At 45.4% G+C, this 26,609-nt stretch overlaps 1 protein-coding gene across 1 annotated transcript in view; it reads left to right on the plus strand.

The window, feature by feature from the left end:
• Positions 1-783: 783 nt before the first annotated feature.
• ATP10A (ATPase phospholipid transporting 10A (putative)) overlaps positions 784-26,609 on the plus strand; it is a 176,718-nt gene continuing 150,892 nt past the window's right edge. Inside the window, 1 exon segment of the mRNA XM_046654707.1 lies at positions 784-1,469. Within this exon segment, the coding sequence (XP_046510663.1) occupies positions 1,003-1,469 (467 nt within the window). The 5' untranslated portion in view covers positions 784-1,002.

Consider the following 26,609-nt stretch of genomic DNA (forward strand, 5'->3'; position numbering starts at 1 on the left):
TAGTCTTCTCTCACTGCCCACCTTTCACACACTCCCCTCTCTGATTCCCCTGAATCCCCCAACAACCTTCCTCAGTTCCTTGTCGCTGTCTGCACCATAGAGGCCACCACAGAACTACAGCACACAGGAGTATTTTGGCCCTCAGGGTTGACCAGAGAGGAAGAGAGACGGAAATAGCTGCAAACCAGAGCCTGCCTTTGCTACAGCGAAATGCCTCCTTTCAATTAAGAAAAAAAAAAGTCCTATTTAGGGAAGTAAGGAAGGCAGTGATGGTCACGGAAAGGAACAAGTCTAGTTCACCCAAGAAGTGAATCTGAAAGTGGGTGCAGTCTGGTCAAGGGAGGGAAAGGGGTGGAGGCGACCCAGACTCGAGACTTCTTGAGTCTCCCCAGAAGCAGTTGTCCTCGGTAAATAAGATTTAAAAATTGGAGCACTGGTATTCCATGGCTCATTTGGATTTTGATGCTAGTTGATTCCTGGAGGAGACTCCTGACCCAGGGTCCCCAGAGACTAGTCCCCTTGCAGGGCGCTGGAGGCAGGGCTGCCCAGGGACGGCGGGGCCTCTTCTCTCACACTTCTCAGCGTCCTTTCCCCTACCAAGAGCGGGGTGCCTTTGCTCTGTTCTGACACCAAACTGATGCTTCAAGGAAAGGAAACTAAACTGCTCTAAAGTTTCCAGCCCCGGCTCTTTCTGCTTCCCGCTCTCCGCAGTGTCCCCGCCGGGCGCGGCGCGGGGCGGGGCCGGGAGCCGCCGCGGCGGAAACGGCCTGGGCAGGCGCGAGTACCGGGGCTCGGTGCGGCGGCCCAGCCTGCGCCCTGCCCCGACTGCGGACAGGCGGCTGGGCGAAGGGTGGGCCGGGCGGGCGCGCGCTGACCGCCGTCTCCGTGCGTCCCGCAGGCGGGGAGTTCGAGCCGCCGCACCCGGCCGCGGGCGATGATCGTCTAGGAGGCTGGCGCGGGCGGGCGCGAGCGGAGGAGGAGCCGGCGCAGGGACACGCGGCTATGGAGCGGGAGCCGGCGGCGGCCGAGGAGCCCGCGCCCCCGGGGCGGCGGTGGCGGTGGCGGCGACGGCGGCGCCGGGAGGGCAGGAAGCGCACGGTGCGCTCCAACCTGATGCCGCCACCGGGTGCTGAGGACACCGCGGCAGGAGCGGCCAAGGGCGCGCGGAGGCGGCAGTGCGGGGGCGCCCAGCACCTGGCCGACAACCGGCTCAAGACCACCAAGTACACTCTGCTATCCTTCCTGCCCAAGAACCTGTTCGAGCAGTTCCACCGCGTGGCCAACGTGTACTTCGTCTTCATCGCGATGCTCAACTTTGTGCCGGCGGTGAACGCCTTCCAGCCTGGCCTGACGCTGGCGCCCGTGCTGTTCATCCTGGCCGTCACGGCCTTCAAGGACCTGTGGGAGGACTACAGCCGCCACCGCTCGGACCACGAGATCAACCACCTGGGTTGTCTCGTGTTCAGCAGGTGAGCTGAGCGGGCCTGGTCCACGCAGGGCCGGGCGCTCCGAGAACTTAGTGTTGGGCGCGGTGTGAGTGGCACTGGTTTAGGGTGATGGGAGAGCAGTGAACTCGGGACAGAGAGTCTGGCAGCCCTCGAGGGGCCTGGGACTGAGCGAGGGCATTGCAACCGGGGTGCGGAGAGCAGGAAACGCTAGATGCCGGGGCGCGTGGCCGGGGGGACGTACCCTGTCCCTGATCCTCACTCAGACCCTGCGTCCCAACCAGCGTGATCCCAGGGCTGGAATTCAGCCGCTGCTGGGCGTCCTCATTCCCAGCCGCTCCCGCCTTTTTTATAAGCAGAAAGGAGGGAAATTATTCCCAGATGCCCTGACCTGAAGTCTCTGCTTCAGTCTTTGGCTAGCCCTTGTGGGCCAGGATGTTTAATAACTCTAACAGCCAGCACAGGAGTTTAAAGCTCTGTCTTGGAGAACAGCTAGTCTTGGGACGACGGAGTGAAACTGCCACCTACTTCTGACATGCCCAGCAAAGATCAGATGAAAAGACAGGAGTAATATCAGCAGTGTCCATTCCTTGATGTGAGCTGTGAGCAGGCCACCCAGCTGGGCACCATCCTATAGCTGACTGTTTCATTTTCTTAAAACTGATCCCAGTTTCCAGATGGAAAGACTGAGGCTTTGAGGGATTTTTGAGCCGTACCCACAGTTAGTACCGGGAAGTTCCTTCTGCTGGGCTGCTCCTGCTCCTTCTCTCTCTCTGCACCTCCCCAGAGTTTTAGACCTTCAGGCTGGGCCTGTCCAGGATGCCTGCCATCTCTTCTTCCTTTATATCCAAGAGAACTGCTTGTCTGCAAATCCAGCTTGGAGCTGTATTTAGTATTGGAGCCCACCTCAAGGTCACACCTCTCAGGAAGGCAGATGGTCCTGGCCGCCATCCCAAGCTGAGCCCATCTTTCTCTCCTGTTTGCCTTGCTTGATTCCTGGTGTAATGGTTAATGTGGGCCCTGAGTTGGAGGACATTAACCTTGCCCAGTCTCTATCCCCTGTGAAGGTCTCTAGGAAACCCCTTGTGCTCTCAGTGGTGCACTGTTATCCTAAAAGATGGGGGTCACAGTAGAATAGGTAGGATAGCTCAGATGAAGACCGTGAATGCCCTTTCCTGCCTTTGAGTACCTCTCACCCTACCAGCAACACTGGTTGTGCTTCATACTTATTTTAAAAGTGAATAAACAGAGATTCAGAGAGGTTAAGTCTCTTGCCCAGGGCCACACAGCTGCTATGTAGTGGTACTGGAATTTGACCCAGGTCTTTCTGACAGCACAGCTTTTCCAGTATTCCAGTGCTTGTGCTTCTTAAATTTATGTAGGAATCACTTGAGGAGCTTGTTACAAATAACAGTTCTCAGGCTCCATTCCCAACATTTCTGACCAAGCTCATCTGGGATTGGGCCCAGGAAGCTGAGTATTTAATTAGCACAGAGATGATGCTTATGACCCACACTTTGAGTAAGCTGCCCCTCTTGCTCTGCCCTATTGTCCAGTCAGCAAGCATGATGTTGATGGAAAGGGCTGTGGGATTTCCTGGATCCTGTTCACCAGAACCCTGAAGCTGAGAGAGGAGGGGGCACTCCTTACTTACGCCCTCAGTATCCCCAGTGTGAGGACTCTGTCTGCCTCTGCACCGCATAACCCCGGTGGGAGTCTAGCAGGTTTGTCTTTGCACACATACCACTTCCTCTTATTACTGAGCCAGTGGCCCCTGTAGCCTCCTTTTTAGAAATACTTAGGCCTCAAGAAATATAGCTTATTTTCAGTTGACAAAGTGCTTTCCGCCCGTTATGTCATTTGACCCTTGTAACAACCATCACCTACATCTTGCGGATGAGAAAACTGAGAGTGGGACCCACAAGCATTTGTCTTGACCCATGACCTTGAAAGGCTTCATGGGATTTTGAAACCTTCGTCTTCCCCTTGGACCACACCCATCCCTGTCCTCCTCTCCTCCTCCCCTGACCGGACTTGGATTTTCCAACAGTCAGTACAGTCCGTGGGGATGGTTCCTGGAGGATAATGGTTCTTTCAGGAGAAGTTCCCCAACACTTCCCAGCTCCCAAGTCGAATTCCTTGAGTGCTTTCCCGGGGAGAGAATGGGCTTCCTCCTGGGAGGGTCCCTGGTTACATCTGTGCGAGTGTGGGAGGGGTAGTAGCTGTGTGTGGAGAGGAGGATTATCTGGAGGACAGTCATCCCCCATTCGGAAGCCAGTGAAACTTCTTCAGGCCCAGAGAGTCTGGTGTTGGTGTTTTCGTGACTGAGCTGTGGGTAGTGTGGATTTCTGAGCGCTCTCCTGTCATCTGTGAACGGTGGGTGACTTGTGCACCCGCTCATTCCAGGGTACGTGTAGCTGCTTCAGTTCCTGTGCATCAGCTCAAACCAGTGCCATGAGCTGCTCCTCACTGAGCCAGACCCCAGCCAGGCCCTGGAGATACAAAGAGCAGGAGGCTGGGTCTCATCAGAGCTTACTGTGGGGACAGATCTCACTGGGGGGCATGTCCATGAGGGAGCCCTGGGAGGGGCTCCAAGCCCAAGGATTCAGGATGCAGGTCAGGAGAGGCCTCCCAGAGAAGGGCATGAGTCTGAGGACTAGGGAGGATGTGGCTAGACAAGGGGCGGGAGGGGCAGATGTGGCAGGTGAGGGAATGCAGGGTGGTAATGATTGGGGGGGACGTGGCAGGGTCAGGGCACCCTGAGACTGCAACTGGGTCATAACCTGTGTGGGGGCGAAGTGCGGGCTTGAAGCATAGGATCTTAGGGAGCTAGCATCGGGACTGGCCTGAGAAGCCAGGGAAATGACTTATTTTGTGTCACGCCTTTGATTACTACAGAGACAACGGGGAGCACAGTTGTGCACCGTCCACGTTGGTTCTGTGTCATGTCATTGCTATGGTTGATGTGCAGAGGGGTGTTCAGTCAAAACACATGTAAATGAAGAATGAGAGCCAGTGTTAGCTGGGGAAGCCCGACCCGCTGACGCTGTCTCTGGATGGTGACTTCTCTCAGACATCCCTTTGTGTTTGGACTATGTAGCCTGCAGAGCATCAGATACTTATACCGTTATTTGTGTGGTGGTTCTCAATAACCTAGTCCTTGGGGCCCTTCTCTATGAGAATCTCTCATCAGACTTGTTAGAAATACAGCTTCCCAGGCACTCCCCAGCCCTGAGCCTCTGGAGGTGGGAGAGCTGGCGTCTTCATCACAGATTTGTTTGCACACAGAAGTTGAAGAAGCAGTCCTCTGTTTCCAAGTCCTGAGCCTGTTGTATCCTCTCATGGATTTCAGACTTTGTCTAGGAAGTCCTCCTGAGCCATGCCCAGTGGGAGAGAAATAGTGGGTGATCCTCGGAGGTTGGGTCCTGCCTGTGGCCCAGGCCTGGTGGGAAAGGTCAGTCTGGGCATCACTTGGCTGTGGTCTAGGGGGGTGGGGCAGGCACAAGAAGCCCTTCGTGGTCACATGGACGTCCTTGGTGCTGACAAAGGCTGGCTAGAGAAACCATCTCCCTCCTGGCCACAGGTGGAAAGAAAGTGGCGTTCTGAGTCTGATACCCCCTACTCCATGCACCGTGGTGGGAATCTGGGGTGATGTGGCTTCAGGTTTCTGTTTCTGGGGGATTCGGACTTCACTTTAGCTGGTGGGCATTGGTCTCCAGCAGGGAGTGTCCAGCTGGGACAAGGCTACTGCTACCAGGGGCTGGGTGAGGGGGCAGTTAGTAACCATATGGCCAAGGCTGGTGCGACTGGAGGAGGCGAGGGGAGGGGAATGGAGTCAGCCTGGAAAGTGGTGGTTCTGGTGACGGGAAAGCAGAGAGTACCTATCAGAGGAGGACAGGACATTATGAGGAGACTGAAGAAGAAACATTCCTAGAAGGGCATGTTGCCAGAGAGAGGCAAAGGGAGGAAGCAGGAATGTGCATCCTAGAAAGGGCTCTCATCCACCTCCCCAGATGTAGCAGCCTGAGGTGTGGGCCCTGGGCTGAGCTCAGGCCCTGACTGGCCCGGGACAGCCTACAAGCCCCCTCCTTGGCCTGCACTCCGTTTCCTAGCTTGTATAGGGGGGTGCTGGCCCCAGGTCCACATGCCCTTTCTGGCCCTGGTCCCTTGGCTGGGGAGGGGCCGGCGCTCTTGTCCTCTGGACCTCCCTCCCTCTGCCCCAAACCTCACCTGAGTTATTGTGGAATTTTTGCCCTTTTGCTGCCATACGCTTTGTGATGACTCAAATATCATCTTATGGACACCTTTCAGCGTCTTTCTCTAGGATGATGGAAACAGGAGCGTTTCTGCATGAAATCAGCCAAGGTGACTTTCCCCAAATCTTTTGTCTCTGGACTTGGATTTGAGTGTGGTGTCTTGGTGTCTTTTTGTCACCTTTTGGGACCAGTCAGGGGTGCTCCGTGCTTATTTGAGAATTCCTCTCATTGTTGTCTCTTCTGATTCCTTTGATTCTCACTTCATTCCCCAGCTCACCAGGGTTGTATGTCCAACCTGCTGCCCTGGCTTCATGATTTGTTTTTTCGGAAGAGCCTGAAGTGAGACTCCACAAAGTCTTCCTTTTATTTTCTCTCCCTTTATCTTGTCTCTGCTCCCCTTCCTTCTCTTTCCTGCAGAGCCACATCTCTTCCTTGCCAGAGGCAGAAACACCTTTCTGGAAGCATGGTATTTTTGTCTTATTTGGAGTAAAAGATTTGCAAAAGCAGAGACACTAGGACAAGACCTAGGAGGTGGGAACTCGCGAGGATAATGTGAGTCCTCTTTGAGCAGGCACGTCCCTCGGGAGTGCTGGGCCGGGGACGCTTGAGGAATCATATTTGGACATTGCCTTTCACATGTCTTTTGGAAATAGCTTTTCTTTTGATACTGGTTATGTGTCATATATGACTGGGCTCATCGGGTCAAGCTGTAGAAAAAGAACCTTTCTTTCTGTAAAAACTTGGTTACTGTCAGAAGGCAGTCTTATTCATGGGATGGTTCTCTTTTCACTTGTTAGTAAGAGGTAAGTGTTCTGTATGCACAATTCCATCTTATCCTCGCAACAGTTCCATTTCGGAGATGAAGAAACTGAAGCTCAAGACTCGATAGTTTGCCTAAAGTCCCCTGTCAGGAGATCACAGCACCATGGTTTGTGCCCAGAGTCATCCTGGGCTGGCTCCATGTTTACAGTTATTCCTGTACTTGCCACCCCAGCCCCAAGAGCAATAGGCTTCAATTAAAAAAAAAAAACTTTTTAATTTTATTAATCTCAAAGTATTTTCTAATTCTCTCGTGATTTTTCTTTGACCCACTGATTATTTAGGAATGTCTTGTTTAATTTCCACATATTTATGAATTTTCCAAATGTCTTTCTGTTATTGATTTTTAATTTCATTCTATTCACACATATAGAGAAGTGCACGTAAAACGAACCTCTGCGTGCCTGTCACCCAGTCTCACAGTTAGCAGCTCAGGGCCAGCGTTATTTTAGCCACTCACTCCCTCTCCCTTTTATTTTGAAGCACATCCCAGGTATCATGACAGTTCTTCTGTAATATTTTGGTATTTATCTTAAGCAAAGCAATGACTGCTTAAAACTGAACTACAATACCATTATCATGCCTAACAAATTAATATTAATTTCTTAATATTATTAAATACCCAGCCTGTGTTCAGATTTCCACTTGTCTCATAAATGACATATTTGTTTTCGATTTGTGTGTTTGAATCAGATCCAGATAAGGTCTCCCCATTGCGATTGGCAGATGTGTCTCTTAGGTCTTCTTTCTGTTAATCTTTAGATTTCCGTCTCTGTAACTCCCTTTCTCTCTCTCCCTCTTTTTTTCCCCTTGCAGTTTATTTAGAAGAAACTGAGTTATTTGTCCTGTAGGGTTTCCCACGGTCTGACTATGCCGATTACTTTCCTGTGGCATCTGTAACATGTCCCTTTCTATTGTACTTCCTGTGAAGTGGTAGGTGGGTCTGGACACTTTATCAGAGCTCCATCAGGTTCAATTTGATACTTTTTTCATCAAAATCATGTGCATAAGTAGTGTTCTGCACTTCCATCAAGAGGAACATAATGGTTAGAAAAAGTAAAAGCAAATATCTGCAGTCAGATGAAAAAGGCAAGAGAATTAGTTACCTGTAAAGTGTATATGAGGAAAAAGGAGGAACATGATGTTCCCTTGTCTCTTTTTTTGTGATGTGAGCAGCCATTGATGATCATTGCCTACATCTGTTGATCTGTTGGAGGTTGCAGAATGGTGGTGTTCTAATTTTTTCATTATTATCAGGAATACTTTTATAAGGAGGCCCTTCTCATCTGCGCCCTGGTTTCCCTATGTCTCATGTAGGAAAGGAGAGTTAAGTGCCTGATTTGGATCACTAGTGTCTTCTAATGGGAACCAACTAGCTTTCTAAAATTTTAAAACTTTTTATTCGAAATAATTTTAGACTGACAGAAAAGTTGCAGTGAGTACAGAATTCCTATATACCTCTCACCCACCTTCCTCTAATTTTAATGTTTCAGTTAACTGTACTACAATGGTCAAAACTAAGAAATTAACATTAGTACAAAACTATTACTCAAACTACTTTCTTTATTCAGATCTAAACAGTTTTTCCATTACTGCATTAATAAGTATTGGTCAGTCATTTTGCATCTTGCTGTTGTATCCTGCCCCCTTGCTAACCCATTTATTAGTTCTCATTCTTGTTTTGTGGATTCCTTAGGATCTTCTATGGACAATCACGTCCTTTTCCTGGTCTGAGGGGAAAACATTCAGTCTTTCACCATTGAGTATGGTGCTAGCTGGGCTTTTTTATAGATGCCCTTATCAGGTTGAGGAAGTTCCCTTCTATTCTCAACTTTGTTGAGTTTTTCCATTTTGTTTTTAATGAAGAAAGAGTGTTGGATTTTGTTAAATGCTTTTGCTTCATCTATTCACGTGATAGTGTGGCTTTTGTCCTTTATTCAATTAATACAATATATTGATTGATGTTTCAAATGTTAAACCAATCTTGCTTTCCTGGGATAAATCCTACTTGGTCATGGTGTATAATCCTTTGCATGTTCTGCTGGATTCAATTTGCCAGAATTTGTTGAAGATTTTTGCACCTGTATTCATATGGGATATTGGTGTGTGTGAGTGAGTGCATGTGTGTTGTGTATCTTTGTCTGGTTTTGCTTAAGGAAAATACTATAGAATAGAATGAATTGAGGAGTATTCCTGCTATTCTCTGTTTTGGAAGAGTTTGTGAAGAATTGATATTCTTCATTAAATGTTTGGAAGAGTTCAACATTGGCAAAACTTCAATCTAGGCCTCAGCATTTCTTTGTGCGGAGTTTTAAAATTCCTAGTTTAATCTCTTTACTTGTTATTTACTTGTCCCTTCAGATTTTCTATTTCTTCTTGAGTTAGTCATGGCAGTTTTGTATCTTTTTAGGAAATTGTCCATTTCATCTAAGTTATCTATTTGCTGGCACACATTTGTTCATAATATTCTCTTTACTCCTTTCTATTTCTGTAAGGTCTGTAGTCATGTATCCTCTTTTATTAGTGATCTTAATAATTTGAGCTTTCTCTCTTTTTTGCTTGATCATTCTAGCTAAAGGTTTCCCAATTTTATTGATCTTGTCAAAGGACCAATTTTTGGTATTGTTAATTTTTCTCTATTGTTTTTCTATTCTCTATTTCATTTATTTCCTCTCTAATCTTTATTATTTTATTCCTTCTATTTCACTTGGGTTTGGTTAGTCTTTTTATAGTTACTCAGGTTGGAAGATTAGCTTATTGATTTGAGATCTTTTTTTCTTTGTTATTATAGGTGTTTATAGTTCTAAATTTTTCTGTAAGAACTATTTTAGTTGCATCCCATTAGGTTGGGTGTATTATATTTTCATTTTTATTCATCTCAAGGCATCTTCTAATTTTCCTTGTGATTTCTTCTTTGACCCACTGGTATTTAGGAATGTGTTGTTTAATTTCCACATATTTGTAAATTTTACAAATTTCTTTCTGTTATTGATTTCTAATTTCGGAAACTTTCACTTCACCATTCTGGCAGTCCCTCCTCCTGGTCAGTTATTTTGTAGAATTTATCTCAGTTTGGGTGGCTCTGTTGGTTCTCATGATCAGATTTGAGATTTTGGATTTTTGGCAGTAATACCACCAAAGTGATGCCTTTTTCAGCGCATGATATCAGGGGGTATATGATGCCAATATATCTGCTTATTGATGACACTAACCTTGATCACTTGATTAGGATGATGTCTGTTGGGTTTCTCCATTGTAAATTTATTATTTTTCCTTTTGTAAAAAAATAAATATACTGGGGTAGATACTTTGAGACTGTGCAGGCGTTTCATTTCTCCTCAGACTTCTGCCCTCCAACATTAGGCTTCGTTGGGGAGTCTCCCCTGCAATGATTATCATGGTGGTGTTCTAATGGTGATTTTTTTTCCCTCATTCCTTCTGTATTTATGAAGAGGCTTTTTTCCTTCCTCGTTGATTTATTTACTCAATTATTTATATCAGTACAGACTAATAGTTATTTATTTTCTTCTATGGGTTGTGATTGAATACTATTAGAATTATTCTTGTTCCTCACAGTGATCCAGTTTTGACCATGGGTGCTCTCCCAGGCTGGCTCTTGTGTCCTTAGACGTGCCCCCAACCTTCCTTGAGTCCTTCCTTACTCTCTGGCTCTACAAGACACTCCAGGCACATCTTCTATTTTCCTTGCCCTGGTTCTGGAGTCACCCACTTCTCCTAGGGGCTACTTAGGTTTTTAAAAATTATTGTGAATTTCATGGATTTATTATGGAATTCATAGATTTAAATATAATTCACTAGTTTTAGTTCACTATAGTTAACACTATAGTTGATGATGTTCTTTGGTCAGCAGAAGCCAATCAAGCTGATGGCTGAGTCCTTTTGACATAATGTTTAATAATTTCTTTTGGTCCATATTCCAGGCTCATCTTAAACATTTCCTACCCCACTTCTGGAACCAAAAGAGGTGTTGGTATTTAATGCACTTCTTTTATAGCTTTCAGTTGCCTAGGAAGCCCGATGTGCCTGTTCCTAGTTTGCTATGCTGTGGCCTAGCTGGATCCTCACCTGATCGTCCTTCATTATGGTGATCGTTAACTCTGCAGGTTCCATCTTTCCTGGAAGGGGTCAGGTGTCTCATCTGGGGGTAATGCTGCCTGCAGGAGTGTTTGCAAATATTTAGTTACCACAGTGCCTGCTGATCTTCCTGGGACCTCATGCTCTTGGCCCAGGCTCCTGGATGGTATGAGATCCCCTTGGCTGGCTAAGGACAGTCCGCTCCACAAGAATTCCCCTGTCCCAATGACCAGTCAGGCTCTCTTTAAAAAGCACTTTTGCCAGACCATTTTAAAGACAAAGCTTATCCACATTTCTGGATTTCTTGACTTGGGAGCATTGAAAAGGGGCTGTCTGGCTGTTAGGGTTCTGTCCTTCCTGATGGGGTGGTCCACTTTTTGTTGAATTCCCATAACAGGGGAACCCAGTGTGCTTATTTGCACAAGATTTACTTTGCTATATATAGCACATTGAAAGAACTCACAGGAGAAATGGAAAGGCTATTTTGCTGTCTGCTTTTTTAGAATAGTCTTAGCTCGGCTTTCTCTGTTTACTTGGTTTGAATTTTCCCGGAGTACAGTGTGTGTGCATTGCCCTGACATACCCTCTGGTTATTTTTCCTTTGGGGACAATGTATTTTGAAATACTTTGCCTACCAAACTATTTTCATTAGGAAATAGTGAATTTTTTTGCCCATTTTAAGTCAATCAGAGACAATTAAACCCCCCTCAATGAAGTGAAACCTGTGCCAGCAGTTAGATGCGGGGTGGCCCGTGTCTCTCTGTGGCCCAGTCTCCTCATTTAAATAGGGTGGAGGATACAGTCTCTGGGTGCACTGTGAGGAGCAAGTGAGATAATGTGCACAACGGGTACAGCCACGCTGGGCAGGCGGGTAAGTGTTTGAAAAGGTTAGCTGCAGTTCATTATTATGACTATACTACTATGCTTGATTATTAGTGTTACCAAGATCTTTTGGTTAAAATGTTTCTAAACATTATCGTTAACACTGAAGTACATGTACTTCCTGCCAAAACAAAGTGCTTTAAGTGTGATTTGCCTGTGTAGTTTTATCATGGGTGAATGTATAGGTTTTGAAGAGCATTTTGAAATATTGAAAACAGTTCGTGCACCCCCATTGCTAACGTCACGGATCCCGTATAATTTCCACATCAGCGCTTTTTGAATGAAACGTCTGCCCCCAGAGGAATCCAGTACCTGAGGGGTTGATGAAATGGAAGGAAACCCAAGTTGTCACCAGACATTTGAGCTGGGTCCTCTGTGGGGTTTAGACCTTTCTTGCTGCTCTTCTGTCCCGCCCTTTGTTTTTGTGCACTTCTAATTAAGAGTTACAAAATATCAAATTCAGGAGATTGAATTTTGGTTCTAAGTTCTACTCTTTGTCAAAATGCGACCTTGGGACTCCTGGTGGTCTCTGCAGAAAGTGTGAGCTGCAGATGGGGAGGCGAGTGTGGCCAGTGCTCGGTGGCATCCCATCCATGGCTGAGGCTTCTTGTCCCGCCAGCCTCGTGTGGGTGGCTCCCAGACACTGGCTGTCACCCAGCAGTTCCAGTTCTCCCAGTGGGTGAGTGGGTGGAGGGTTGTGCCCTGGGTTTACTCAGAGGGTATGGACGCCATCCTTTTTCTGGGCTTTTCTCTTTAGTCCCCAGGGCAGAGAGACAGATGGGGCCACTCCTGTTGCCCTCTCCCAAGTTGGAAATTATTTTTATTTCAGTTACAAAACCCATTCATTCTCTATATCTTGATCATCTTCAGTGCACAGTGGCTTAAGAAATCTATTGACTCAGAAAACTCAGAACACGAGGCAAAAAGACACTGCAGGAAGAGAGAGAGTTGTGGGGAGGGAGGCAGCAGTTCCTCTCGGGATGCTCTCAGCTTGTGACTGTCTCTGAACAAGCCATTTTTAAAGATAAATCCAAGGGATTTGTTTCAGAATAGACAAATAAGGGCCACAGATGTCCCCTCTCCATTCAAGTCTAGAGGTACACTTGGTATTTATTTATCTTCTAAAAGAGAGTACTTTTATTATTTTTTAATTTTTATTTCTTTTGAGGAAGATTGGCCATGAGCAAACATCTGCTGCCAATACTCCTCTCTGTGCTGAGAAAGCTTGGCCCTGAGGTAACATCTGCACCCATCTTCCTCTGTTTTGTATGTAGGATGCCTGCCACAGCATGGCTTGATAAGTGGTGCTAAATCCATGCCCGGGATCTGAACTGGTAAGCCCTGGACCGCCGAACTTAACCACTGCACCACCAGGCCAGCCCCAAAGAGTACTTTTAGTAAACTGCATGATAGTTTATTAGATATGCTTTGTTCCACAAGACTGATTGGCAGAAACCTAGGCAATAACATTCATATTGTAATTGTTATCATCGGCATTCTTTTCTTTATTCATTTTGCCGTGACAGACTTTAGTCCTAAAGTCAGATGTGTGCATCTTTTCCTGGCACTTAAGTGGCATTGTGACTTGCATTGTAACATTTTCCATTTACAGTTCTTTTTTGGAGAGGAAATTGTTGCTTTTAAGTGGGATGGAAAGTTTGATTCATTACATTGAAATCTGGTTGCCGTGCTTCACACTGGTGAGCCTGCTGTGGCTGGGACACCACGCTTGCTAGCAGAGGCCCCTGGTGTTCTTTCACGCGGAGTTGAGAATTAGAGTTGAGTTGAGTCCCAGTGCAGAGGCTGCCCCGTGGGGAGGGACGTCTTCATGTGTTGTGTAGATACTGTTGATCACTGTAAACCTCCCTGCTCTGGTCTTCCTTTCTTCCATTCACTCTTCCAGTTTTCCTCCGGTTAATTCCTCTGTGAAGTGCATGGTGGGACTTAACAGGAATTCCTTCAGTGTGCTACACCAGGCTGGGAGAAGGGAGTGTGCACGGACGGAGGGAGCATCGTGTCTGTAATTCTTGCCTCTGTTCCTAACTAGTGACATCTTAAATCAGTTCCCGCTTTTTCAGTCCTGTGTTAACCATGTCTTTTTATTGCCCATATTCTGATGCTTTGATATCTGGGGTCTTGCTGACTCTGGAGGGATGGCTTCTCTCAAGATTGGTCAGTTCCTGGAGATAGCAGAAGGCTCACGTGTGAGTGCACCTTCCACGTGCAAACCAACCAATCAGAACCCACAAGAGTGGGCAGTCTAGGCCACTATCCACTGCCTTAATCACCCCAGGGCCAGTATCAGACAGCTAGGGACAGCCCCTATGCCCCAGAGTCCTGAAATTATTCCTAAGTTTGCTTACCTTGTCTTGCCCATTACTTCTTGTGGAAACCACAGTAAAGGCTCTCGCCCACATTTTCCTCTCGCTCCCTCTGCCTCCTGCCTGAGCCCCTGTGCTTCCCCATGTGGCCCCCTGTGGTGTGGCATGCCCCCTCCTCTTGGGAACCCTGTAGTAACTATCTTTGCAATAGCGCTCATCCTGATCTGTTGGCCTGGCTAACCCTGAGTAACGATAAAGCCTGCATTTTAAGGCATGCCCTGGAGCTACTCCCCTCAGACCCTCTTCACCTTCCTTGTGTATCTGACTTCACTTCTCGACTTAACTACTCTTACCTTTGTCAGGGCCTCACCTTTGGTCCACCCTCCTCATCGCCACCAGAGCGATCTTTTTCTTTGAATCTTGGAAACTTCTGGTGAAAGCAGATGTCACTCCCACTCAGCACTCTGAGCTGCAGCTCTGGAGCTCCTTGCCCCGGGTCCGGGCACATGCTCTCCCTGCTCTGCACACGCCCGGAGCCCCCTCCCCACTGCCACCCTCTCCCATCTCCAGCTCTTTTCTCTGAGGCCCGTGGCCATTCCCTCCTACTGCTGCTCCTGCTGGGAGCAGGAGTCCCTCCTCCGTATCTGGTATTAGTGCCCTCCCTTGCTCCGCTGTTTCCACGGGCAGAGTGCTCTGTCCTACCCTCTGGGCCATTCTGGGACCAGCCAGTCTTCACTGTCCCTGTAGTTTTACCCCAGAGCAGAGCCTCAGCATCTCTGATTGAATGAAGAGATAAATGAGTGAACTAATCCTTGTGATATGTGAGTCATAGAATGATGAATAATAACCCCCCAAGACATACCCATGTCCCCATCCCTAGAACCTGCGACTCTGTTAGGTTATGTGGCACAGGGGGATTAAGGTCCATGGCAGATGCAATTAAGTTTGCTAGTCAGTGACCTTGAGATGGGAGATTATCCTGGATTATTTGAATAAATCCAATCTAATCATGAGTTCTTAAGAGTGGAAGAAGGGGAAGAAGAGAGGGCAGAGAGATGCCATGTGAGAAGGACTCAGTTTGCTATTGCTGGCTTTGAAGATGGAGGAAGGGCCACAACTCAAGGAATGTGGGTCCCTCCAGAAGCTGGAAAAGGCAAGGACATGGTTTGTGTCCTGGAACCTCCAGAAGGAAGCTTCTCTCAAGTAGCTCTTTGTAGTGATGCCATCCTAGACCACTGAAAGAACATTGCACAGGTCAGTTGCACATCAGTCCAGTTCATTCTCATGATTTCTCTTTTATCTAGGGCTATGTGATGAAGTTTAAAAGAACCTCAGGCACCACTGATGCCCGCCATGTGCACAGAGGGACTGTCCTTCCCCCTGTGCTGTGGGATTGGTTCTGGTGGTCGAGGCCTGTGAGGTGCTGAGTGTCTGACTGCGTCCACTTCCTGGGCCTGGCAGGGTGGCTGATGGCATAGATGGTGTGCTTACATGGGACGTGTCACTTCACATGGGGCAGTCTGAGCTGTGCTGCACAGGCACACTGGCCACCTTCTCTCCAGTGTGTTCTTTCTGCGCTTTACTTAAAAAAAAATTGTATTTTGGTAAAATATACAGAACAGAATATTTACCATTTTAACCATTTTTAAGTGTAAGCTTTAGTGGCATTAAGTACATTCACATTGTTGTACAACCATCACTACCATCCATCAGCAGAACTTCTTCAATGCCTGAAATTGAAACTCTGTTCCCATTAAAAAACAACTCCCATTCCCCCCTCCCCTAGCCCCTGGCACCCAACATCCTACTTTCTGTCTCCATGAATTTGACTACTATAAGTACCTCATAGAAGTGGAGTCATACTATCTTTGTCCTTTTATGTCTGGCTTATTTCACTTAGTATGTCTTCAAGGGTCACCCATGTTGTAGCATGTGTCAGAATTCCCTTCTTTTTTAAGGCTGAATAATATTCCATTGTATGAATAGACTACATTTTGTTTATCCATTCATACGTCGATGGGCACTTGGGTTGTTTCTGTCTTTTGGGTATTGTGAATAATGCTTCTCTGAACACAGGTATGCTAATATCTGCTTGAGTGTCTGCACTTTACATATATGGGGATGTTTTGCACAGATTTCATGTGGATGCCTTTTCCAGCTGTATCAGGGCTGTATCAGGGCCGGAACAGTCAGGGGTGGTGACTAGAACAGTGTAAATGACGGAGTCTTTTCCCACCATTAGTTTTTGTGTTGCTCTCATAAACTCTGAGAAGTTTGCATCAGCCCCTTAACTTGAGGTGACACTGCCCATGGTGAGGTGTCCAGTGGCCCTGGCCAGATGTTTGCTCACCTTACTTGTCACCCCATGGATGGGTACACACAGCGAGCTTGGCACAGTTGCTGTCAACTTAGACTGGGTCAAGTGCTGCTTAGTGGTCTTGTTGCTTAGATGTTATACCTGCTTTATCGTTGAGTTTGAGTTTGTGCCATGTGGGCACAGCTCTGGGATCGCTGCAGAGTGAGGAGCAGTGCCAAGAGCTTGGGGCTCGCTCGCTGGTGGAGGAGGCCGGGTATTATCACCACCAGTCTCATCGCTGATGTGGCCCCTGATGCACACACTGGACAATGGGCCGTGCCGACTTCTTGATTTTGAAGGCATGACTTGGTGTTCATTGCCTTTTGTCAACTCTTGCACCTCTGTCTTCCTTTGCTGTTATTTTTAGTCTATGTCCTTTGTTCATGCTTTGGTTCCTGGCAGTCAGAGTGAGAAGCTACCCGTTAGTGTATCTCAGAGCTTGTGAGACTCGCCAGGTGAGGGGTGTGGAAGCTAAGGTATTTGCTTGGTGAGTGTCTACCATGTCCCTGAAGGTGCCACTTTCTCCCTGCATTTGGAGGGTTCTCCTGGATCAGTTCAACCCTTACTAGGGCCCTCGTTTAGGGCTGTGCCCCTCCTGGTCAACTCCAAGGCACACTATAATTGGCAATTAGAGGAACAGGGTACTGACCAGACCTCAACATCTATCATTGAAGACAAAAAGGAGCTCAGAGCATCTCATGTGTCCCTGATGTTGTCGCACCAGCTCCCAACCCCCATAGCCCCAGTCCCATTCCTTGTCTCATTTTATAGGTGGGGCTAAGCCTGTTCCCAGAGGGCAAGCTTATGTCCACAGTTCCAACTGTGTTTCAGCTGGGGAGCAGAACCAGATCTGCTTGCCTCATGGCATGCCCACAGCTCTGCACCCAGCAGCTCTTTCTCCACCTCACCCATCATTCTTCATTTTTGTGAGGAGGATTGACCCTGAGCTAACATCTGTTGCCAATCTTCCTCTTTTTGCTTGAGGAAGATTGTCCCTGAGCTAACATCTGTGCTAATCTTCCTCTATTTTTTGTATGTGGGACACCACCACAGCATGGCTTGATGAGTGATGTAGGTGTGTGCCTAGGATCTGAACCATGAACCCCAGGCTGCCGAATTGGAATGCGAGAATTTAACCCTTACACTACCGAGCTGGCCCCTCACCCATCATTCTCACTGTGTGACTGTAGAGGCCTCTCTGAAAGAGGCTGGTTCTAAACCTCCTTTTACTAAGGAGTGAGTGCTTGCTCTACATACATTTTAAAGCTTGCAGGAACATGGAAATTGTTTTTAAAGGAAAAAAAAATTCACTTATTTAATTCCCTTTTGATTACCTGAGAACTTAATATATCTCTTTAAAAATAAGACATCATAAAAATGAATATATTAGGAACATGGTGATAAGTAGTAAAATCTCTCTTAAACTTCATTACCTTAGACAGGATCCCCTGTGTAGGAAGGCCTGTAACAGTTTCTTTTATTTACTTCGTAATTTAACTTGAGGTTACAGTTTATTAATCCTCCTTTTGTAGAGGGTCCAGCTGGATCAGAGATGGGAGGTGGAGAGAAACTCAAGACTTGTTATCTCAAGGTGGTTTCTACTGAATGACAAATTCTCTCCCCTCTTTTTGAAAACATTCAAATTGTAATGTTATGACGTACAACCAACTGGAAATAATAGACAGTATCAAAGCATATGACAGAGGCATGTTTTAATACCTGTGTGCTTTGTGGCCTTGTGTGATTCGTTTCTGACATTTTGGCTCCTTCTTATTATTTGGAGTGATAGTAAAGTAAGGCATCATATCCACTTGATTTGTCTTGAACACAAGTTTCTGGTCATAGTTTTGGCAGACGGTCATGTTATCATCTTAGACAAAGACTCCAAAACTGTGCCTTGAGCCCATGAGAGGAGGAAATAGATGAAGAGGCAACTCCAGCCCTTGACAGTGTCTGTTAAGTGTTCATGAGTTTATAGTTTCTGGTGGCAACCAGAAAGAGGGTCCAGAAATAGCTTCTAGAAGTAGTGGGATCTGTGGCAGTAGCTGTGGGCATAGCATGACTTACCCAGATCGCTCAGTCACTGGGAGTTTCATTTTGGTGGCCATGCATCTATCTTTATGTTGCAGATGAGTTCTTGAATGTCCCCAAAGGATCTTTCCTTCTCTGGATGCCTGGATGAACTCTGGATAGATGGGAATCTGTGAGGTCAGGACTGAGGGAGGGATGTTGAAAGAAGCTGCCTTCATTCATAGATGCCAGACATGACTGATGTGCGTGCGTGTATGCCTGTGTGTGTACATGTGTTTGCTGTAATGAAGGATGCACATGACAAATCCATGCAGAGAAAGGAGTGTCTCTTTTCTGCACCAAATCTGGACATTGAGTTGGAAGAATCTACCCTCCTGTCTATATAGAGGCAAAGTTCAGTCAGGGTCTTAGAGAATTTGTTATGCTTCCTACCATTTAAATCACATCTCTCTCTCTCTTCATTCGCACTGAAGAGAGAATTTCCTTCTATCTCTGGTTTTCTTTTTTAAATTTAACATCTGCAGAGCTCTGCCCTCTGAAACCCTCTACACATGTTGGTGTGAATTGAGGTGGTAATAAAAGTTTTTTGGATGCCACAACCATACCCTAGGCCGAGGGGAGTGGGAGGATTGGAGGATGGACCTGCTGCTCATCTGGTTCATGTCTGCTCTCTCTCTGGCACCAGAGAGGAGGCATCTGTAGTGACCATGTTGGACATGAGTTTGCACAATTTAGTTTTGTACCCTCTCTCCCACATTAAACTATTGGCACCTCTCGCAGCTGTTTAGACCACTGGGTTTGGAAGTTCTGGGTGATGGAGGAAGGGAATTTTAGTATTTAACTGAAACTGCTTGATCATAGAGTCAGACTTTTAGCAGTAAAAGAGACCTTATAAAATAGATGATGTTTGTGACAGAGGCCTAAAAGACTGTTGACATTAATCATTTATATAGACTATGTAAATTCTATTTATCTCAGTATGAAAATGATGCAGTTCTCAGGAAATATCTCAAAAATACAAGTAAATATAAATCAATGCTTCAGTTCTTAACAGTTCATTGAAACGTGGTAGAAAAGTTGAAAAACAGCCGCTTCTGGTTCCAGGATAAGATGGTGTAGATTCACTTTTCCCAGCTCCTCCTTTGTAAATACAACCAAATCCTGGAAATAATTTAACAGACAACAATAAAAGGACCCTGGAAGCTGGAAGAAGACAGCAGACTGGCTGGAGACTTCAGAACATGAGGATGATTACACAGTGAATTCTCTGGGTCTGCTTTTTATCTCCCAGCCAGCCTGGAGAGGCATGTAGCCAGAACTGCCAAAAAGTATAGAGAAAAACAAAACAAAAAAGGCTCTCTCTGGCCAAAGGTGAAGCCCAACCGTGACCTCCGAGAGCCCAAGTCCTTCCTCACACCCAGGGCACCAGTGGGCAGTCTGATCCTCCTGCAAGGGCGGTGTCAGCATCTCCCTGATCTCCACTCAGTGACACAAGGAGACGCAGGCCCAGAGGCTTCTCCCCACCCACCCCCACCACAACAGAAGGTGGCCCAGAGAGGTGCTATCAACTTCCTTATTAAAACACGTAAAAAAAACCTAGAGTTAACATCATACTTAATAGTGAAAGACTGATGCTTCCCCTCCTAAAAATGAGAACAAGACAAGGATATCCACTCTCATCACTCTTATTTGAGACAGTACTAGAAGTTCTCATCACTGCAATAAGGTAAGAAAAAGAACGAAATTCATATAGGTTGGAAAGAAAAAAATAAAACTCAATTTTCAGAAAACATGATTACTGTGAAGAAAATTCTAAGGAATCTACCAAAAAGAAAAAAAACTCTTTTAGAACTAAAAAATGATCTCATTAATTAAGATTATAACATATAAGACCAAAATCTGCAAATCAGTTGCATTTCTATGTATAGTCATGCATTGCTTAATGACGGGAATACATTCTGAGAAATGCATCGTGAGGCTATTTCATCATTGTCCAAACACCATAGAGTGTACTTACACAAATGTAGGTGGTATAGCCCACTACACACCTAAGCTGTGTGGTACTGATCTTATGGTACCTCCATCGTATATTCAGTCTGTTGTTGATTGAAACGTTATTATGCAGTGCATGGCTGTACTGACAATGGACAAGTGAAAATAAACACAATACCATTTACAATTGCTCCAAAGAAAATGAAATACTTAGGTCTTAGGTATAAATTTAACAGAACTCATACAAGATCTATATAATGAAAACTATAAAATGCTGATGAAAGAAATTAAAGAAGATTTGAATACCATGTTCATGGACTGAAGGAATCAACATAATAGAGATGTCAGGTATCTCTAAAATTGTCTGTAGGTTTAACACAATTCCTATCAAAATCTCAGCAAAGTTTTTTGTGAACGTGGGCAGACTTATTCTAATATTAACATGGAAATGCACAGGTCAGGTGCTGGCCTCATGGGCTAGTGGTTAAGTTTGGCATGCTCTGCTTTGTCGGCCCAGGGTTCAGTTCCCGGGCACAAACCTACACCACTCATCAGCAGCCATGCTGTGGCGGTGACTCACATACAAAACAGAAGAAGATTGGCCACAGATGTTAGCTTGGGGCTAATCTTCCTCAGCAGAAAAAAAAAGAAAAAAAAGAAAAAGAAAAGAAAAACACAGGTCCTAGAATAACCAAAATAATTTTGAAAAAGAATAAAGTGGGAAGAATCACTCTTCCTGATATTGATGCTTAGTATAGAGCTGCAGAATTGAAGACAGTGTGGTACTGGCAAGGGATAGATCAATGGACCAGAATAGAGAACTCAGAAATAAACCAACACAAGTATACCAAATTAATTTTTGACAAAGAAGCAAAAGCAATTCATATAGCCTTTAATAATTGGTGTAGGAGCAAGTAAACATCCGTAGGCCAAAAGGAAAAAAAAAAAGAAAGAAAAAAGCCTAAACCTCCATACCTCATACAAAAATTAACTCCCAAAGTATCATAGATTTAATGTAAAACTATAAACTTCTAGAAGAAGACATAAACATTTTTCAGGACCTAGGACTAGGCAAAATACTCATAGACTCGATACCAAAAGCATGATCCATAAAAGGAAAAATTGATAAATTGTACCTCATCAAAATTTAAAACTTGCTACAGGAAAGACTCTGTTAAGAAAAAGAAAAGACAGACTACAGACTGGGAGAGAATATTTGTGAATCATGTATCCTACAAAGCACTTGTATTCACAATATATAAAGAACTCTAAAAATTGAACATTAAAAAAAATCCAGCTTGAAAATGGGCATGACATGAGGAGACATGTCACTGAGGAAGAAATGCAGATGGCAATAAGCACATGAAAAGAAGTTCAGCATCCTTAGGTAATAGGGAAATGCAAATTAAAACCACAGAGATATCACTGTACATCTACCAGAATGGAAAAAATAAAAATAGTGATAACATCAAGTGTTTCCAGGGATGCAAAGAAACTGCATCACCCATACACTGCTGGTGGGAATGTAAAATACACCCACTCTGGGAAATAGTCCTTTTAAAACTAAAAACAGAATTGCTATATGATCCCAGTTGCACTCTTGGGCATTTGCACTAGAGAATTGAAAACTTATTTTCACACAGAAGCCTGTGCACAAATGTTCACAGCAGCTTTATTTATAATAGCCCAAAGCTGGAAACAACCTAGATGTTCTTCAACAGATGAATGGTTAAACAAACTGTGGTACAACCACACCAGGGAATACTACTCAGCAATAAAAAGGAATGAATTATTGGTACACAAAACTATTGGGTGGGCCTCAAGGAAATTTTCTGAGTGCAAAAAGCCAATTTCAAAAGGAAACATACTGCGTGATCCCATTTATGTAACTTTTGTGAAATAACATAATTACGGAGATGGGGAACAGATTAGTGGTTGCCAGGGCTTAGGGATGGGGGAAGGTGGGTGTAGCTACAAAGAGGTTGCATGAGAGGGCTTGTATCTTAATGTGATGGTTACAAGAGGCTACACCTGTGGAAAATTTCATGGCAGTACCTACACACACGAGTGTACTTGAAACTGGTGAAATCTGAATTAGCTCTGTGGATCGTACCAAGGTCAGTTTCCTGGTTTTGATATTGCATTATGATTATGCAGAATGTTAACATCGGGGGAGGCTGGGTGAAAGGTATATGAGACCTCCCTGTACATTTCTTTGCAGTTTCCTGTGAATCTATAATTATTTCAAAATAAAAAGTTTAAAGATGATCCTTTTGTTACTAGAAACTGTAATTATTAAATATGAAAAGGAGACACAGAAGTGCAACGTGCCTAGCACCCAGACAATTGAAATGTGGGGCTGCCAAGACCAACGCCTCAGGAGGAGGCCCTGATCCATTGGGATGCTCTGCAAATGAGATGGGGAGAAAAAACGTGCCTGCCACTTTTTCTAGGGAGAGGTAATCAGACATTTATACTTTCCAGCAGAGATGAAGCACTTGGGAGACAACGTCTCTCATGGGTGTGAGCATAAGCATATAAGATTTATGAATAACTGTAATTAAGGACAAATAGAAGAATCTCATTATTATTCCAGATCTGACTTTAAGGAGACTTTGTTCTCTGGTTATAAGGGATATATAAAAGGCTTGGGAATATTAGCTTAAATTAATGCTTGGAAATATCCACTAGTATCTTATCTTATTGTAATGGGTAATTCAGATAATTATAGTCGGAAGGGATGCACTAATGCACACACCCTGGAGTCATTTATTATCCCTGTCTCAATCCTGGGAGCGGCATAGCCCTTCGCCTTTGAAATCAGAATTGTGACTGGATGCTGAGGAACAGCCAATGTCTTCTAGAAAGGAAGGGTGTTGGATAAAAGCACATTGTTATGTCACAGTTCACACCTAGGTAAATGTGCACTTTTAACATATTTACAGGAAATGGATACTGCAGAGAAATACTACACTGTATCACACGTTCCTAAAATAAACAAGCTTGTGGTCAGTGACATCCACTCCCATGAGACGAGTCATACTGAACATGGGGCAGGTGTCTTGCAATCATGTGGAAAGATGAAGAAGTCTCGATAGGCAATACTTCTGAAAACACACTAGAAACTGTAAAGAAAGGCCGCTTCTGGAACTGAGATAGTATGCCTGCCCTTTCCCTGTTTGCGCAGAGAAGTAGATTTTAAGGAAATGCCACTTGCAGTATTATTATCAAGAATCATAACTCTCAATGGGATGCTTCCCATAAAAAGCAGCAAGGGATCCCATTGCAGAGGGAGTTTAAAGATGCAGAAAATTGAAACTTGATCTGCGTTTGAGTAACAACACCCAGTTGTTAGATTAGTAAAATATTATCTAGAGAGATTACAGGACGACTTTGAGCATGGAGCCAAGTCCTGAGGCTGTAATTGGGATGCTATATAGTGCAGTCTAAGCTGGGGGTGCCCCTTGGGCTGTCGTACTAACAGTGTGGCTGGAAGATTGTACCCAAGCGTGGCTTCTCTGGGGATATGAATTTGTTACCGTCACCTTGCTGGTCATAGGGCATGTTTCCTCAGAGGCTCCTTTGGAACTGACAATCTCAGGGCCTTCCCTCTGACTCCCTGAGGGAAATTGAGGTCTGTGCATGAGCTTAGCTTGCTTGGTGTCCTGTGCTTGTGTTCTGCAGGCAACTAACCTGAGAGGAAGGGAAGCGTACATTCCAAAGTGTGAGTCCTCCCTTGGAGACTCTTATTGCTGAGTGGTAAGCACTTTACTTTGAGCATGTTGGTTTCACATTGAAAAATCAAAAGTATTGCAGTTTCTGATATGTCTGAATTGGGTCAAACGAGCACTTGCTGACCCTCAGGCGGACTGTAGCCAGATGGGGTACACGCTTCCTGAGGGGGCTTTCCCCTGTGACCAGCTACTTGGTGCTGTGTGAAGGGGATTCCTGGTAGACCCAGATGTTGAGCCGAGTAGGTCTGACACCTCTCTCACGAATACTGATCAGAATTAAATGCCCCGCTGTCTGGCCTTTGATATCCTCAGATGTCTTTTTCTTTCACTAGTTATCTCCCTTGCCCCTGAAATGTAGCATCTTAGTACTTTTTACACACTTTCATACACTCAAATTTTTACTTAACTTCAGGGTAACCTTGTGACAACATAATTCCTCTCTGTAATCACCATTTCTCTAAAAGTTGAAGAATGTTTTATATTTAATGAAATATATTAAAGTGTTAAAATCTCCATATGCCCCAGTTTTTAATAAAACAATGAATCTTACAGTCATACACATTGATCTATTCAAATTAACTTTCTCAACTTAAAGGAAGGGGAGGCCAGGCCCTCCCCAGAGGACCACATCAGGATCACCTGGAGGAGTGCTTTTTCCAGGTGTATGTGTTTCCCTAGATGAATAGTTGTCTTATCTACTCCCACCCCTTTCACTGCCTTGGTTAGTCACGCTTGCAAGGATTCGTATCCTGGAAGGATTTGCCATGGAAAGCTTGCTTGCCTCCCGCTGGTTTATTTTTCTGCCAGCAGAGTAGAATGAGGTCTATTAAGGAAGGCAGACAGCAACAGGAAGTGCACATCTTCTTTGGAAAGCAGTTGGGTCTGTCGTGTTTGCACTCAGAGCCTAAGCAGATCCAGTATTAACTTGGCTAAATTTTGGGATATAATGAGAAACATCAGTGTGGAGCTTCCCGGAAACACTGGAACAACTTCTGCTAGAGTTATAGCTAGAACCCCCAAGAGCAGCGTTTTTCAAAGTGTGATCTCTGGACCAGCTTCATCAGCATCACCTGGGAACTCGTTAGAGGTGCACGTTCTAACACCCTGTCCCTGACCAGCTGCATCAGAGTGTGGGATGGGTACCATAATGTGTGTTTGATGCTGCCACGTGCTGAAGTTGGAGCATCCTGCCCCCGAGCGTTGGTGCCATCAGCTCTCTCCCTCCTCTTGTTCTCCACACCGCTGAGGAACAGTGCCCTCCAGCCAGGGTCTTCCTTCCAAGAGCGTTGTCTCCTAGTTCAGCCCTGCCTGGCCCATCTTACCTCCTGCCTGGCTCTTAACCAAGTCTGCAGTGTTTTCCCCCTTCAGTTTGCTCAAAGTCTGCCACAAGTCCTCAGTTATTTCCCAGGAGTCCTTCTGCTAACTGGAAGCAGGCAAGTGGTTTTCACCAAATTTGCCATTTGTGAATGTATGTGTCTTTTCTGGTCCTTTGCCCATTGGTGCCCAGTGGTGCCCATTTGTGTTAAATAATTAGTTCTTAGAGCTTAAAGAGCATGGCAGTTTATACCTTTCTGCTTTGTTCTTCAAGTCAACCTCATCATCTACACGTAGAAAGTCCCATTCCAGGTGCTATGCAGACACAAAGGTGAAACATTGGATTTTGCTTTTAAGGGACTTACAGCCTAGCTGTTAGGGGGACAGACATGCACATAGATCGCCTTGCTAGATGTGTAGCTCTTTGCAAGTGGTTTCTGCCCTCACTCTCCTCCTCTGTGAGTCAAGCGTGATGGTAGTACCCACTTCCCAGGGTTGCTGTGGGGAGCAGCGCACATGAGTCAATACCTGCAATGTCTTAGGACAGTTCCTGCGCATTGTTGGCATTAATTAATTAAATAGAGGTGGAGGTCCAGCTGTCTGAGGGAACAGGGTGGGTGGCTGCACTGCCAGAGAAGACTTCCTGGAGAAGGTGGGCTTTGCACGGGGCCTTGGGGATATCTTAGTGTTTGAGTGGGTAGACACGAATTTAATAAAATAAGTCTGTACTTGATGGCCTTGCTTCATTGTTGGCTATAGCAGGTCAGCCTGCGCCACAAATCTTAAATGCTTCTCACTTTGATGTTGGCGCTGCCACCTCGGTGGTCAGGGACTGTTTCCTTTGTCACAACAGACTCATGGGGTCGTTGGTTCAGACAATCTGCAGACGGGAAGTTGGAAAGCAAAGAGAATTAACAAAGAGAAAAGAGTACGGAAAGAAAGAATGAAAAGATATACCTGAGAAAGGTGGAGCAGGAATAGTGTAAGAAACTGGAGGGAAGAAACAGTGGAGAGAGATGGGAGTTTGAGTGGGATGCTCTGAGCCCAGTGACAGAGCTCCTGGATTGTGTTCATGCAGTAAAGACTGTACTGACTCCTGGAGCCCAGGATGCAGCCGCAGATGCTGTTGAATGGGTGCCTGTTTCTCCTCTCTCACTGTGACAAGTAGTAGGGGAGTCACTTCCGAGGGATATTGCCCTGTGGGGGTCGGCAGGGCAATGGATCATGGATCTTTTTTGATATTCAACTCCACAGTGAAATATTTGGTAGCAGTACTCTACTGTCAAATGATTCTCTAAAAAATAACATTGAAGGTTATAATAAGAAAGTCAGTGTAAACTGGGCTCTAACCAATCCACTTTGGC

Source organism: Equus quagga, chromosome 2, assembly GCF_021613505.1.
Source record: "Equus quagga isolate Etosha38 chromosome 2, UCLA_HA_Equagga_1.0, whole genome shotgun sequence".
Classification (NCBI taxonomy): Eukaryota; Metazoa; Chordata; class Mammalia; order Perissodactyla; family Equidae; genus Equus; species Equus quagga.